The 18019-nt window shown below is 36.9% G+C and overlaps 1 protein-coding gene across 6 annotated transcripts in view; it reads left to right on the plus strand.

Moving 5' to 3' along the window:
• DOCK3 (dedicator of cytokinesis 3) overlaps positions 1 to 18019 on the plus strand; it is a 597238-nt gene that overhangs the window by 92504 nt on the left and 486715 nt on the right. For all 6 annotated transcript variants that reach the window (XM_030306883.1, XM_030306888.1, XM_030306884.1 and 3 more), the window contains exon 2: positions 2899 to 2982. In XM_030306883.1, coding sequence (XP_030162743.1) covers positions 2899 to 2982 — 84 coding nt within the window. The remainder of the gene's footprint in view (positions 1 to 2898; positions 2983 to 18019) is intronic.

Here is an 18019-nt window from a genome sequence, read left to right on the forward strand (position 1 = left end):
TGAGGGGTTTATCAATTTTTCTGCATCTTTTTTTTTTTTTTTTTTACTGAAGTATAGTTGATGCACAGTGTTACATTAATTTTAGGTGAACAACATAGTGATTCAACAACTCTATAGGTTATGCTATGCTCATCACAAGTATAGTTACCATCTGTCACCATATAACATTATTATAGTAGCATTGATTAATATTCCCTATACTGTACCTTTCATCCCTGTGACGTTCATTCCATAAGTGAAACCTGTACCTTCCACTCTCCACCCATTTGCCCATTTCTTCAAATGCTGCCCCTCTGGCAACTACCAGTTAGTTCTGTGTAATAATGGGTCTTTTTCTGTGTTTTTTTTTGGTCTGTTTTGTTTTTAGATTCCACACATAAGTGAAATAATATGGTATTTTTCTTTTTCCTTCTAACTTACCTCACTTAGCATAATACCCTCTAGGTCCATCCATATTGCTGTGAATGGCAAGGTTTCTTTCTTTTTTATGAGCAATATTCCATTGTGTATATACACATATATATGTATACCACATCTTCTTTATTCATTTACTTACAGACACTTAGGTTGCTTCCATATCTTGGCTATTGTAAATAATGCTACAGTAAACATAGGGCTGCTTATATCTTTTTGAATTAGTGTTCTCATTTTCTTTGGGTAAATACCTAGTAGTGGAATTACCAGGTCATATGGCATTTCTGTTTTTAATTTTTTTTTTTATTTAATTTTTTTTATTTTATTTTTTATTTTTTTTATATGAAGTTTATTGTCAAATTGGTTTCCATACAACACCCAGTGCTCATCCCAAAAGGTGCCCTCCTCAATACCCATCACCCACCCTCCCCTCCCTCCCACCCCCCATCAACCCTCAGTTTGTTCTCAGTTTAAGAGTCTCTTATGCTTTGGCTCTCTCCCACTCTAACCTCTTTTTTTTTTTTTTTCCTTCCCCTCCCCCATGGGTTCCTGTTAAGTTTCTCAGGATCCACATAAGAGTGAAACCATATGGTATCTGTCTTTCTCTGTATGGCTTATTTCACTTAGCATTACACTCAATGAGAAAAAATGAAATATGGCCTTTTGTAGCAACGTGGATGTTTTTAATTTTTTGAGGAGCCTCCATACTGTTTTCTGCAGTGTGGGTACCAATTTACATTCCCATGATGAGTGTTCCCTTTTCTCCACATTCTCACCAACACTTACTACTTTTTGTCTTTTTGATACTAGCGATTCAAAGAACTTACTTTATTTTTATTTTTTGTGAGCAAAATGTAGCTCTTTTTTGTTTCAGGAGTAGAATTTAATGATTCATCACTTACATATAATACCCAGTGTTCACCATAACAAGTGCCCTCCTTAATAGCCATCACCCATTTAGCCCATCTCCCTCTGTCAACCCTTAGTTTTCTATCATGAAGAGTCTTTTGTAGTTTCATTCCCTCCCTCTCTTTTTTCCTCCTTCCCATATGTTCATTGGTTTTGTTTCCTAAATTCCCACATATGATTGAAATCGTATGGTTTTTTTTTCTCTGACTTGTTTCGCTAGACATAATACACTTTAGCTCCATCCACATCATTGCAAATAGCAAGATTTCATTTTTTTATGGTTGAGTAATATTCCTGTTTGTGTGTGTGTGTGTGTGTGTGTGTGTGTGTGTGTGTGTGTATTCTTCTTTATTCATCTGTGGATGGACAGTTGGGTTGCTTCCATATCTTGGCTGTTGTAAATTATGATGCAATAAATATGGGATTCTGATTGGTATGACATATTTTCTCTGTTGTACATTTGCTTTTTATTTCATTAATTTCTGTTTATATTTTTATTATGAGTACTTTGTTTCTCAAAGTATATTCATATTTATTTGGTGATTCTGTTTTTCTCAATGTTTATTGAGAGAGAGAGACAGAGTGCAAGTGGGGAAGGGGTGGAGAGAGAGGGAGACACAGAATCCGAAGCAGGCTTCAGGCTCTGGACTGTCAGCACAGAGCAGGGCTTGAACTCATGCACTGTGAGATCATGACTTGAGCCAAAGTCAGATACTTAACTGACTGAGCCACCCAGGTGTCCCTATTTAGTTATTCTTTGTAAAACTATCTGTTTTGGGGTGTCTGGGTGACTCAGTTAAGCATCTGACTCTTGATTTCATTCAGCTCAGGTTATGACCTCACAGTTGTGGGATCGAACCCTGTGTTGTGGTCGTGGGATCCACACCCAGTGTGGAGCCTGCCTGAGATTCTCTCTCTCCCTCTCCTCCTACTCCTCCCCTGTGCATACATGTGCTCTCTCTTTCTCAAAAAAAAAAAAAAAGCCTGTTATATTAGATCAGAAGCCTCCAGTGTTTATTTCTTCTTAAGTAATTGAAGTATATTTGCCCCAGAAGGACAGGTGAACGTAAGTCATGCTGATGGAGAGAGACACTCTGATTACAGAAGCATTTTCACACACATGCACATACCACTGAGGAACAGTAATTTTGCCAAAATATATTTCGGTATTCTGAGCTACTTAATATTACTGCTCAAAATACAGATTAAGTTGAAAGGGGCTTAGAAATTTGAAAGATGAATTAGCCAAGAAGGGAGAGTATATATTTAAGAAAAGTTAGGGCTTAATTTCAGTGACATTGACCTTGTCCCAGTATTTAAAAATGCTAACAGATGGGGTGCCTGGGTGACTCAGACTTTAGCTCAGGTCATGATCTTGCAGTTCGTGAGTTTGAGCCCCACATCGAACCCCATATTGGGCTCTCTGCTGTCAGTGTGGAGCCTGCTTCAGATCTTTTGTCTCCCTCTCTCTGCCCCTCCCCTGCTCTAGTGCATTCTCTCTGGTTCTCTCAAAAATAAATAAACATTAAAAAATCTTTAAAATGCTAATTGATGTGTTTCCCTTTGTTTTTCTAGTGATATGCAGCTTTCGAGGATCTGTCCCTCAAGGGTTGGTCTTAGAAATAGGAGAAACGGTCCAGATTTTTGAAAAATGTGAAGGTAAGTATGGATGTATACAGCACACAAATAGTGATGCTTTTGGGTAGCATTATATATATTTATTTTGTGGTAATAGATTATCAGCAATCGTTTTGAAATGATAAGCAACCACATTATGGTACATTGGGTAGCATTATATATATTTATTTTGTGGTAATAGATTATCAGCAATTGTTTTGAAACCATAACCAACCACATTATGGTACATTGTTATAAAATCCTTCCTGATCTATTTTTATCATAAAGGTATGAGCTATTTTGGCTCTAATAGCAACAATTAAATAACTAATTGTTAGCTCTCAGAATGTAATTTTTACATATTATGTCAAATGATTAATTTTGATTTTACAATCAAATAGATAATTTTCTACCCATGCTTAGCTGCATTTGAATAGAATTGAATTGTAATTAGTTCATCTGTGTGTTTCTGTTTGATTGGCTGGACATGGTGATCAGTTATAATTAAAACAAGGCAGTAAATATGTGCTCAAATGAAGTTTGGCTTGACTATTAGCCTCTTCTGTGACATATGTGAGTATTTCTGCTGTAACATTTATGTATTATTGAACATGTGATATTTTTCAAAATCATGTACTCAGGAGTACTCCTGTGTCCCTTGGGTAAATTCCTAGCAGTGCTATCGCTGGGTCATAGGGTAGGTCTATTTTTAATTTTTTGAGGAACCTCCACCCTGTTTTCCAGAGTGGTTGCACCAGTTTGCATTCCCACCAACAGTGCAAGAGGGTTCCCGTTTCTCCACATCCTCTCCAGCATCTATAGTCTCCTGATTTGTTCATTTTGGCCACTCTGACTGGCGTGAGGTGATATCTGAGTGTGGTTTTGATTTGTATTTCCCTGATGAGGAGTGACGTTAAGCATCTTTTCATGTGCCTGTTGGCCATCCGGATGTCTTCTTTAGAGAAGTGTCTATTCATGTTTTCTGCCCATTTCTTCACTGGGTTGTTTTTCGGGTGTGGAGTTTGGTGAGCTCTTTATAGATTTTGTATACTAGCCCTTTGTCCAATATGTCATTTGCAAATATCTTTTCCCATTCCGTTGGTTGCCTTTTAGTTTTGTTGGTTGTTTCCTTTGCTGTGCAGAAGCTTTTTATCTTCATAAGGTCCCAGTAGTTCATTTTTGCTTTTAATTCCCTTGCCTTTGAAGCTGATTCTAACATTTATATGAAAATGCAGAAGGTTACAAATAGCTAAGATAATCATGAAGAAGGCAATAAACTGGAAATTTTATACTACTGGATATCAAGTTTTATTATAAATGAAGACATTGTGGTTTTGGGGTAAAGACAGAATAATGAAACAGAATAGGGAGTCCAGAGACAGACTATCATGTATATTGTCCAGTGATATATGAAAAAGGTGATAATTGCAGTGCATTGGGGGAAATGATGTCCTTTACTAGAGGTGATACTGGGCCACCTGGAATAAAAAAATGATAGCCTATTCAATAAATGGTATCGTGTCAGTATTGAAAGCAATGAATCTTGATCTCTACCTCATACCATTTGCCTTATATACAATTCCAGATGGAAGGTAGACCTAAATATGAAATGTAAAACCATGATGTACCTTGAAGAAAGTAGAGGCAAATATTCTTCTTGGCCTTTGGGTAGACAGACAATGATTTTTGATAAGGATCCAAAAACACTAAGCATAAAGGAAAAGATTGGTAAGTTGTACTTTATTCAAATGAAGATCTGTTGTTCAGAAGACATCATTAAGGAGAGAAAAAAGGCAGGTTAGAGAGTGAGAGAGATGTTTGACAAGACTTGTATTTGAGTATATAAGGAACTACTACAAATCAAAATTAAGACATTCCAATAGAAAAATGAGCAGAAGGCTTGACTAGGCTTGGCTCTTCACAAAACAGATACTCCAGAGGCTCATAAACATATGGAAAGGTGTTTAATTTCAGTCAGCAGGTAAATACAAATTAAAACCACAGTGAGATACAACAGTACAGCCACTGGAATGACTAAAATCCAAAACACTGGCCAATACCAAGTGCTGGTAAGGATATAAAACAACTGTTAACTTTTATACACTGCTGGTAGGAGAGGAAAAGGGATAACCAGTTTGGAAAAGTATTTGGCACTATTTACTAAAGTTGAATCAACGCATACTGATGATGTAGCAAATCTCTTTGTAGGTATATATCCAAGAGCCAAATACATGTATAAGATGTTAGTAATTGCTTTATTCATAATTGCTGCAAAGTAGGAAAAAACCACATGTTCATCAACAGTAGAATGAGTAAATAAATTGTGGTATATTGCTTCCAATGAATGTGATACGGAATGGAAAATGATATATTGTTACTACATACAACAATACGGATGAATATCACAGATACAATCTTGACAGAAGTCAGATGTAAAAGTTTATATTATGGTTCTGTGCTCATAAAGTACAGAACCAGGTAAAACCAATAGCTGGTGATATTTGTCAGAATAGTGGTTAGAAAACCACTCCTATCTCGCTTCTTTTTCTGAGAGTATATCTATGATATTGTTGTGTGTGGTAACAATCCATTTTCCTTTCTGTATCACATTCAGCTTAAGGGTGTGTGTATGTGTCAAATGACTGGAAGAGACAGGAGTGACATTTGGGATGCTGATAACATTTTACTTATCTGAGTGGTGGACATACAGTTGTATATTCTTTGAAAGTTTACTTAGTTGTAGACTAATGATTTGTACACTTATGAATGTTACATATCAATAAAAAATTTACTTTAAAAAATAAAAGGACTTCAAAAAAATTTTTATAAAAGTTAAAAAATGTAACAACATGGAGGCATCTAAAAAAATGTGCTGAACAAAAGACCCAGATGTGAAAGTTCACATTCTATATGATTCCACTTATATGAACCTCAAGAACAAGGAACACTACAAATCTGTGGTGATAGAAGACAGAATAGTGATTTCCTGGGAGAGTATTGACTGGAAAGAGGCATGAAGGAACTTTCAGGGTGATTGAAAATTTCTGTCTTGATGAAATATGGGTAACATGGCTGTTACATTTGCCAAAGCTTATAGAATGGTACATTCACAATGTGCATTTCACTGTGTGTAAATTATGCATCAATGAAATGGATTTTTGCTAAAAAAGGACAAAAGTCAAATTACAGACTGGAAAAACTTTTTTGGTGATATAACTGACAAAGATAAATAGAATATGAAAGAACTCATAAACCAGTGAAAACAAAAAACAGATGAATAGAAAAATGGAGAAAAATATGACCAGGGATTTCACAGCAGTCTTGTCAGCAGTCAAGGAATAGCAAGTTACAATCAGGATGATGAACAATTCCATACTCATTAGAAGATTAAAATGTCTCACATATTGAGTTGTTGGCACAGTTGTTTCAGTGGGCATGCTTATACACTGGGGATATCTTGTGATGGTATATGTGCATATCCTGTGATTTTGCAGTTTAACTTCTAAGTTTATACCTCAAAGAAGTGTTTTTAAGGTAGCCTAATAAAATCATAAGTGGGTTACAAATTCTATTTAGTGCTCACTATCAGCATTAATAAAAAATAGATTAAAGTGTCAAGAGTATATTGCTGTATCAGTTATGATCCAATTACAGTAATAATTTGAATAGGGAATATTTAATATAAATGTTAACTAGTAAAAAGTGGCTACCTATTTACTGAAAGGGGTAAAAAACATTCAAAGGGATATAGAAATAACAAATGCAGAAGTCAGCAACTACCTCAGCAACTGAGGTAGAGCCAGTAAGCAAGGAACTAAGAATTTAAAAGAATATTCCCTTGCCTCAAGGCAAAGATTCAGATCCTTTTGGAAAGGTCATGGCTGTCATAGGAACAAGTAGCCTGTCAATGGGGAAGAAACTTTCCAGAGGGCATGGATTGGAACTCATCTATAGGAATAATCTGCTGGGTAGCAGAAAAACTTATGGAATGACATGAGTGAGCCAGAGCTGTCCATAGGTGTAGCTCCTCAGACTTGCCAGAGCCTAAGAGCCATAGCTTGTCTGTGGAGGTGACTGAGGTAAGCACCACTGGGCCTCCAACATGCCAGTCACCTGGCTAGGCTGCTTACAATAAAACAACAGTGCACCAGAACCAAGAAAGGAAGCTCTCCTTTCTGCTCTGGCCTTGCATTGTCCCATTAGTACCCTCTATTGACAAAGCCTAATGCTGGACGTTTTGACAAAGAAGAAATGGTGATATGTCTATATTAGTCTGGGTTTTCCAGAGAAACAGAACCAGTAGGAGATATGTGTGTATTATATTATACACACATATATATGTGTGTGTATACATATATGTGTGTGTGTATATATATGTATACATATACACACATATATACATATACACGTATACACACACATATATACATATATACATATACACATATACATATACACATATACATACATATACACATACACATATATACATATACCCATATACATATATACATATATATGTATATATATTACAAGGAATTGGTTTGCATGGTAATGGAGGCTAACAAGTCTCAGCATCTTCAATTGGCAAGCTAGAGAACCAAGAGAACCAATGTTCTAGTCACAGTCAGAAGGCCTGAGAACCAGGAGAACTGATGGTGTTAAGTTCCAGTCTGATTCCAAGCCTGAATGCAGAAGACCAGAGTCCTAGCTTGAAAACAGGCAGAGAAAGTGAAATCTCTCTTATTCCATCTATTTTTTTGTATTCAGGCCTTCAGTAAATTGGATGAGGCCCGCCCACATTGGGGAAGACAATATGCTTTACTCAGTTTGCTAATAAAAAATGTCACAGTATGATCCAGAAATGCTCTCACAGACACACCCAGAATAATATTTAACCAACTATCTGGGCACTCAGGTGGCCCAGATAGTTGATACATAGGATTAAACATCATAGGGTTCACTTCCAGGATTAAAAAGCAGGTTAGAGAAAGGTAGATTTGATGCAGGGGTAGTCAGTTGGTATCTGGCTCAATTGCATGTAACATCATTAAATTTTTTTTCCTTGAGATTTGCTTCAATTTTATGTGTATGGGATTGTGATATAAAATATATTTCTAAATCTGGGCCATGGTAAAAAATATTTGAATGTATTGATCTGGAGAAATTTCTTTTTTTTTTTTTTTTTAATTTTTTTTTCAACGTTTATTTATTTTTGGGACAGAGAGAGACAGAGCATGAATGGGGGAGGGGCAGAGACAGAGGGAGACACAGAATCAGAAACAGGCTCCAGGCTCTGAGCCATCAGCCCAGAGCCTGACGCGGGGCTCGAACTCACGGACCGCGAGATCGTGACCTGGCTGAAGTTGGACGCTTAACCGACTGCTCCACCCAGGCGCCCCTGGAGAAATTTCTATATATGTACACATAAAGACACCTACAGCATTGTGTGTAGTAGTAAAAAATTGATAACATCCTAAATGTCTACCAACAAGAGAAGGTTAGAGAAATAAATTATGGGATGTAACATACATCATGGTGACTATAGTTAATAATACTGTATTATATACTTGAAAGTTGCTAAGAGTAGATCTCAAATGTCACCATAAAAAAGAAATGGTAATTATGTGACTTGATGGAAGTGTCAGCTTGCTTTTATGGTTGTAATAATTTTGCAGTGTGTAAGTGTATCAAATCAACATGTTGTATACCCTAAATTTACACAATGTTGTATGTCAATTATAGCTCAATAAAGCTGGAAAAAATTTTAAAATAAAAGCAATAAAATAAATTAATAAAACAACATGAAAAATAACACACTTATATTTCTTTTTCTTATTTTTTTCTATTTTATTCTTATGTATTCACTCTGTAGTGGAACATAAGACTTTAGTTCAGTTATTCTTTCCTATCCCAAAGATATATAAACATGCTTCTTACATTCTTCCAATATACTTATCATCCTTGTTAAATTAGTATTTTTTATTACTGTAATTAATTCATGGCTGATCTATATAGCATATTGTCATTATATCTTGTATTACCGTTTTGTTCATCTAGAATTAATATTTGACATATATATGGGTATTGAGGAGGGCACCTTTTGGGATGAGCACTGGGTGTTGTATGGAAACCAATTTGTCAATAAATTTCATAAAAAAAAATAAAAATAAAAATATATATTTATATACTTTATATATACATGTATCACCTTTGCTTTACCCATTCATCTACTGATGGACACTTACATTGTTTCTGTGTTTTGACTCTTGTGAATAATGCTGCAGTGAACCTGGAATACAGGTATCTAGTTTTAAGTTTTTCAGTAACTTCCATACTGTTTTCCTTAGTGGCTGTACCAATTTACATTCCCATCAACAGTGTACCAGGGTTCCTTTTTCTCTACACCCTTGTGAGCATTTGTTATCTCTTGTCTTTTTGATGGTACCCATCCTAACAGGTGTGAGGTGATATCTCTTTGTGGTTTTGATTTGGAATTTTGATTTAGAAATTGTTTTGTGACAGCAGTCAGGGGACCTCAGACTATTACTTGATATTGGTTGGTTAGATAATGTTATTTTCCCTGTCATAAATAATGTCAGAATCTAATTGTTGAAAGAGCCAATTCAGGTGGGTACTCTGTCTTCATCACATCCCCTCTAAGCAAGAATTACATTTAAATTCACTTGCTGGGCTCATGCTTGTAAATGAAAGTATGTAAAAAAAAAACTCTGGTTTCATTATTGAGACAGTGTTTGTTGCTTATAACATATGCTTTATGCTTGAAGATGCATGCCAATTATCCAGATTGTGTCTGTTTCCTGATTTGTTGTCTGTATAGCTCTCTGAAGACATCTTATTCATGCCCTGTTTTATTATCTAGATTCATGATCCATAGCCTGATTTGACTTTGAGTCTCCTGCTGTAGATTTCTCACTCAGTTCCAGTTTCCACTTTACCTTGAACATTTCTATCCCCTTCCTCATTATCTTAGTCTGATTTGCCTTAGGTGCCTATTCCTGTGCTGTCCTTAGCCCTAAAATTGATGCTTTCTTTTCTTTTCCCTTTTTAAAAAAGTTTATTTATTTATTTTGAGAGAGAAAAAGAGAGTGTAATTGGGGGAGGGTAGAGAGAGAAGGAGACAGAGAGAATCCCAAGCAGGCTCTGCATTGTCAGTGCAGAGTGCAATGTGGGGCTAGAACTACTGAACCAAAACAAACTGTGACCTGAGTTGAAATCAAGAGTTGGTTAAGTTTATTTGTAGGGATTTTATGGTTCTTGGTATAGTTGTGAATGGGATAAGTTTCTTTATTTCTCTTTCTGTTGCTTCATTATTAGTGTATAAAAATGCAACCGATTTCTGTACATTAATTTTGTACCCTGCAACTTTGGTGAATTCACGTATCAGTTCTAGCAGACTTTTGGTGGAATATGTCAGGTTTTCCACGTAAAGTATCATGTTGTCTGTGAAAAGTAAAAGTTTGACTTCATCTTTGACAGTTTTGATGCCTTTTATTATATTTTGTTGTCTGATTGCTGATGCTAGGACTTACAATACTATGTTAAATAACAGTGGTGAGAGTGGACATCCCTGTCGTGTTCCTGATCTCAGGGGGGAAAGCTGTCAGTTATTCCCCATTGAGGATATTAGCTGTGGGCCTTTCATAAATGGCCTCTATGATGTTTAAGTATGTTCCTTTTATCCTGACTTTCTTGAGGGTTTTCATCAAGACAGGATGCTGTATTTTGTCAAATGCTTTCTCTGCATGTATTGACAGGACCATATGGTTCTTATCTTTTATTTAAAAGATCTGTATGCTGAAAACTGTAGAAAGCTTATGAAGGAAATTGAAGAAGATACAAAGAAATGGAAAAACATTCCATGCTCATGGATTGGAAGAATAAATATTGTTAAAATGTCAATACTACCCAAAGCAATTTATGCACTCAATGTAATACCAAGCAAAATTGCACCAGCATTCTTCTCAAAGCTAGACCAAACAATCCTAAAATTCGTATGGAACCACAAAAGACCCCGAATAGCCAAACTAATATTGAAGAAGAAAACCAAAATGGGAGTGATCACAATTCCATACTTTAGCCTCTACTGCAAAGCTGTAATCATCAAGACAGTATGGTATGGGCACTAAAACAGACACATAGACCAATCGAATAGAGTAGAGACCCCAGAATTGGACCCACAAATGTATGGCCAACTAAACTTTGACAAAACAGGAAAGAGTATCCAGTGGAAAAAATACAGTCTCTTTTTTTTTCATTTATTATTTATTATTTATTTATTTTTAATATGAAATTTATTGTCCAGTTGGTTTCCATACAACACCCAGTCCTCATCCCAAAAGGTGCCCTCCTCAATACCCATCACCCACCCTCCTCTCCCTCCCACCCCCCATCAACCCTCAGTTCTCAGTTTTAAAGGGTCTCTTATGCTTTGGCTCTCTCCCTCTCTAACCTCTTTTTTTTTTTTCCTTCCCTTCCCCTGTGGTCTTCTGTTAAGTTTCTCAGGATCCACATAAGGGTGAAAACATACGGTATCTGAAAAGACAGTCTCTTTAACAAATGGTGCTGGGAGAGCTGGACAGCAACATGCAGAAGAATGAAACTAGATCACTTTCTTACACCATACACAAAAATAAACTCAAAATAGATGAAGGACCTGAATGTGAGACAGGAAACCATCAAAACCCTAGAGGAGAGAGCAGGAAAAAACCTCTTTGACTTCAGTGCAGCAATTTCTTACTCAACACATCTCCAAAGGGAAGGGAATTAAAAGCAAAAATGAACTATTGGGACCTCATGAAGATAAAACGCTTCTGCACTGCAAAGGAAACAATCAACAAAACGGAAAGGCAACTGATGGAATGGGAAAAGATATTTGCAAATGACATACCGAACAAAGGGCTAGTATCTAAAATCTATAAAGAACTCACCAAACTCCACACCCGAAAAACAAATAATCCAGTGAAGAAATGGGCAGAAGACATGAATAGACACTTTCCAGAGAAGACATCCAGATGGCCAACAGGCACATGAAAAGATGCTTAACATCACTCATTATCAGGGAAGTACAAATCAAAACTACAATGAGATATCACCTCATGCTGGTCAGAGTGGCTAAAATGAACAAATCATGAAACTATAAATGCTGGCGAGGATGTGGAGAAATGGGAACCTTCTTACACTGTTGGTGGGAATGCAAATTGATGCAGCCTCTCTGGAAAACAGTGTAGAGGTTCCTCAAACAATTAAAAATAGAACTACCCCATGACCCAGCAATAGCACTGCTAGGAATTTATCCAAAAGATACAGGAGTGCTGATGTGCCCCAATGTTTATAGCAGCACTTTCAACAATAGCCAAATTATGGAAAGAGCCTAAATGTCCATCAACTGACGAATGGGTAAAGAAGATGTGGTTTATACATATAATGGAATACTACTTGTCAATGAGAAAGAATGAAATCCTGCCATTTGCAGCAACATGGATGGAACTGGAGGGTATTATGCTAAGTGAAATAAGTCAGGCAGAGAATGGCAGATACCATATGTTTTCATTTATATGTGGATCTTGAGAAACTTAACAGAAGACCGTGGCTGAGGGGAAGGGGAAAAAAAAAGTTACAGAGAGGGAGGGAGGCAAACCATAAGAGACTCTTAAGGACTGAGAATAAACTGAGTGTTGATGGGGGTAGGGGAGAGGGAAAGTGGGTGATGGGCAGGAAGGAGGGCACCTGTTGGGATGAGCACTGGGTGTTGTATGGAAACCAATTTGACAATAAATTATATTAAAAAAAAGAGAGTTGGACACTTAAGTGAGCCACCAGGTGCCTCGATGCAGGCTTTTCTGTAAGAACATTTCCACTCTCAAGCTGAAGAGTGTAAATCTGATATTTCTTGAATTATATTATAGGTATAATATAGGTATATATTATGTTATATTACATTATATTAATTCATATGTATATAATTATATATTATAAGTATATAATATATAGGTATAATACACTGTATTATATACTTGAAAGTTGATATACTTACATACTGAAAAATTATAACAACCATAACAGCAAGCTGAGACTTCCATCAAGTCACATAATTATAATTTCTTTTTTACAGTGGCATTTGAGATATACTCTTGGCAACTTTTAAGTTATATATAATATAATATAGGTATGTAATATATAGATATATATATAACCTAGCTTCAGCAATCAGACAATAGAAAGAAATAAAAGTCATCCAAATCAGCAAGAAGGAAGTCAAACTTTGACTCTTCTCAGATGACATACTTTATATGGAAAACCCAAAAGATTCCACCAAAAAACTGCTAGAACTGATCCATGAATTCATCAAAATTGCAGGATATAAAATCAGTGCATAGAAATCGGTTGCATTTCTATACACCATTAATGAAACAACAGAAAGAGAAATCAAGGAATCGATCCCATTTACAGTTGCACCAAAAACCATAAAATACCTAGGAATAAACCTAACGAAAGAGGTGAAAAATCTATACAGTGAAAACCATAGAAAGCTTATAAAAGAAATTGAAGAAGACACATAAAAGTGGAAAAATATTCCATGCTCATGGATTGGAAGAACAAACACTGTTAAAATGTCAATATTACCCAAAGCGATCTACATATTCAATGCAATCTCTATCAAAATAATACCAGCATTTTTCACAGAGCTAGAACAAACAATCCTAAAATTTGTATGGAACCAGAAAAGACCCCGAATAGCCAAAGCAATCTTGAAAAAGAAAACTGAATGGCACAAAAACAGGCACTCAGATCAATGGAACAGAATAGAAAGCCCAGAAATGGGCCCACAAACATACGGCCAACTACTCTTTGACAAAGCAGGAAAAAATATCCAATGGAATAAAGACAGTCTCTTCAGGAAGTGGTGCTGAGACAACTGGACAGCGACATGCAGAAAAATGAACCTGGACCACTTTCTTACATCATACACAAAAATAAGCTCAAAATGGATGAAAAGCCTAAATGTAAGACAGGAAACCATCAAAATCCTTGAGGAGAAAGCAGGCAAAAACCTCTTTGAGCTTGACCGCAGCAACTTCTTACTCAACACATCTCCGGAGGCAAGGGAAACAAAAGCAAAAATAAACTTTTGGGATCTCATCAAAATGAAAAGCTTCTACACAGTGAAGGAAACAATCAGCAAAACTAAAGGGCAACCAACAGAATGGGAGAAGATATTTGCAAACGACATATCAGATAAAGGGTTAGTATCCAAAATCTATAAAGAACTCATCAGACTCAACACCCAAAAAACAAATAATCCAGTGAAGAAATGGGCAAAAGACATAAATAGACACTTCTCCAAAGAAGACCTCCAGATGGCCAACCGACACATGAAAAAATGCTCAACATCACTCATCATCAAAACCGCAATGAGATATCACCTCACACCTGTCAGAATCGTTAACATTAACAACTTAGGCAACAACAGGTGTTGGTGTGGATGTGGAGAAAGAGGATCTCTTTGGCACTGCTGGTGTGAATGCAAACTGGTGCAGCCACTCTGGAAAACAGTATGGAGGTTCCTCAAAAAATTAAAAATAGAACTACCCTACGACCCAGCAATTACACTACTAGGTATTTATCCAAGGGATACGGGTATGCTGTTTCGAAGGGGCATATGCACCCCGATGTTTATAGCAGCACTGTCAACAATAGCCAAAGTATGGAAAGAGCCCAAATGGCCATCAATGGATGAATGGATAAAGAAGATGTGGTGTATATATACAATGGAATATTACTCGGCAATCAAAAAGAATGAAATCTTGCCATTTGTAGCTTAATGGATGGAACTAGCGGGTATTATGCTAACTGAAATTAGAGAAAGACAAATATCATATGACTTCACTCCTATGAGGACTTTAAGATACAAAACAGAACGTAAGAGAAGGGAAGCAAAAATAATATAAAAACAGGGAGGGGGACAAAACATAGGAGACTCTTAACTACAGAGAACAGAGGGTTACTGGAGGGGTTGCGGGAGGGGAGATGGGCTAAATGGGTAAGGGGCACTAAGGAATCTACTCCTGAAATCATTATTGCACTATATGATAACTAACTTGAATGTAAAAAAAATAATAATAAAAAAATATGTGCATTTCCAAAAAGAAAGTCTTGTGGGTGAGAGACTTATACAAAGAAAGCGACAATCATTCAGGGCTTATCAAAAAGAGTTTATGATGAGCAAATGTTTGGGAAATCATAGTAAAACAACATCTTAGTGTGTATCTTCCTGTAAGTGAAGGTGCTTTAAATTAAGTGTTATTAAATAATGTGTATATATAAGAAATGATAGTGAATATTGATGATTAACACATTAAAATTAGAATGACTATTAAGAGTTTATTTCTGAATTTTATCATTTGTTTAATTTGAAATAGCATTATAAAAAGGACTGCAAGAAAAAATATTCAACAAGATTTAAATAACTACTTTAAAAAAAATTTTTTTTAACGCTTATTTATTTTTGAGACAGAGAGAGACAGAGCATGAATGGGGGAGGGTCAGAGAGAGAGGGAGACACAGAATCCGAAACAGGCTCCAGGCTCCGAGTGGTCAGCACAGAGCCCGACGCGGGGCTCGAACTCACAGACCGCGAGATCATGACCTGAGCTGAAGTCGGCCGCTTAACCGACTGAGCCACCCTGGCGCCCCATTAAATAACTACTTTTAGTAACTATTTGAGATCATTGATTTTTATGGAACACAGAAAACAGTTTGTAAGATAGGAAAGAGAAAAATGTCATCCAAAATTTTGAAACTAAAAGTGTACAAAAGAAAAAAAGTATAAGTCCTCAGTCTACGAAAACAAGAACTACAAACAAATCTTGATCTCTTCATACTGGGTTTGTTTTTCATAGTGAAATGTGTACATCAGTCCTGAAACTATTTTGGGTGTGTGTCATCTGATTGAATAACTGAGAAGGGAGCTGCAGACAAGGGAGATCATTGTGGGCTTAGAACCAAATCGGAGGTATCAGTATAAACTCATCATTTCTAATATAAATATAGTAGTTTGTCTCCAAATCTGGCTACTATCAACTTCTTCTCTCCCTGTACATGCACACCAGTCTGCCTAAGAGAGGTGGTATCATTGTCTCCACCTGTTTGAATCCGAGCTTGTCTGTGTCTACTTTTACCAGTAGAATATTCAGGAAAGGACATTGGGCAACTTTGAGACTTGCCTGCAAGAGCAAAGGCAGTTTTGCTTCCCCCTCATACTCGTGGGATACCTCCTCTCAGAATCTACCCATCATGCAGTGTAAGCCTAACCTACATGGAGAAGACACCTGGAAGTGCTCCAGTTGAAAGTCTTGGCTGAGCTTTCAACTGATGGCCAGCAGCAACTGTCAAGTCTTGGATGTCAATTCCAATTAAACCTCTAGAAAACTCCAGCCCTGGCCACCATTTAACTACAACTGCTTAAAAGCCCCAGGTGAGAACTGCCTCGCTGAGCCCGGTCATAAGTGCGAGAGACGTTAATAAGCTGTTGTTTCAAGTCATTATGGCTTGGGGTGCTTTTTTATGCAGCAACAGACAGCCAAAAACTACTGAAAGACCTTGAGGGGGAAAAAAAACCACTCCCGAAGCAATGATCTTAATGCCCAGATCAGAGTTCAAATTTTTCTAAATATCATTCCTCATTAAGAGGAACCAATTTTTTGTTTGCTTTAGAAATGGATGATTCTGGGGGCACCTGGATGGCTCAGTCCATTAGGTGTCTGATTCTTAATCTTGGCTCAGGTCACAATCTCATGGTTCATGAGACTGAGCCCTGAGTTGAACTCTGCACTGACAGCACAGAGCCTGCTTGGGATTCTCTCTCTCCCCCTCTCTGCCCCTCTTCTGCTTGTGTTCACAGGCTCTCTGTCTCCCTCTCTCTCTAAAATAAAAAAAATAAAACATTAAAAAAAACCCCACAAAAACTGAAGCTGGAGGCATCACAGTCCCGGACTTTAAGATGTATTACAAAGTTGTAATCATCAAGACAGTATGGTACTGGCACAAAACAGACACTCAGGTCAATGGAACAGAATAGAGAACCCAGAAATGGACCCACAAACGTATGGCCAGCTAATATTTGAAAAAGCAGAAAGAATACCAGTGGAAAAAAAAGACAAAGTATGGTGTTGGGAAAACTGGACAGTGACATGCAGAAGAATGAACGTGGCCCACTTTCTTACACCATACACAAAAATACTCTCAAAATGGATGAAAGATTAAACATAAGACAGGAAGCCATCAAAATCCTCGAGGAGAAGCAGGCAAAACCTCTTTGACCTTGGCTGCAGCAACTTCTTATTCAACAGGTGTCCGGAGGCAAGGGAAAGAGAAGCCAAAATGAACTGCTGGCACCTCATCAAGATAAAATCCTTCTGCATGGTGAAGGAAACAATCAACAAAAGTAAAAGGCAACTGATGGAATGGGAGAAGATGTTTGCAAATGACATACCAGATAAAGGGTTAGTATCCTAAATCTATAAAGAACTTATCAAACTCAACACCCAAGAAACAAATAATACAGTGAAGAAATGGGCAGAAGACATGGATAGACACTTTTCCAAAGAAGACATCCAGATGACTAACAAACACATGAAAAGATGCTCAAAGTTACTCATCATCAGGGAAATACAAGTCAAAACCATAATGAGATAGTACTTCACACCTATCAGAATGGCTAAAAAGAGCATATCAGGAGACTATAGATGTTGGCAAGGGTGTGGAGAAATGGGAACCCTTTTGCACTGCTGGTGGGAATGCAAACTGGTGTGGCTACTCTGGAGAACAGTATGGAAGTTCCTCAAAAAATAAAAAGCAGAACTACCCTATGACCTGCAGCTGTACTGCTAGGGTATTTATCCAAAGGATACAAAAATGCTGATTTGAAGGGGCACATGCACCCCAATGTTTATAGCAGCACTATCAACAATAGCCAAATTATGGAAAGAGCCCAATGTCTACAGACTTTGAATGGATAAAGAAGATGTGGTGTGCACACAATGGAATACTACTTGGC

This window comes from Lynx canadensis, chromosome A2 (genome assembly GCF_007474595.2).
Source record: "Lynx canadensis isolate LIC74 chromosome A2, mLynCan4.pri.v2, whole genome shotgun sequence".
NCBI lineage: Eukaryota > Metazoa > Chordata > Mammalia > Carnivora > Felidae > Lynx > Lynx canadensis.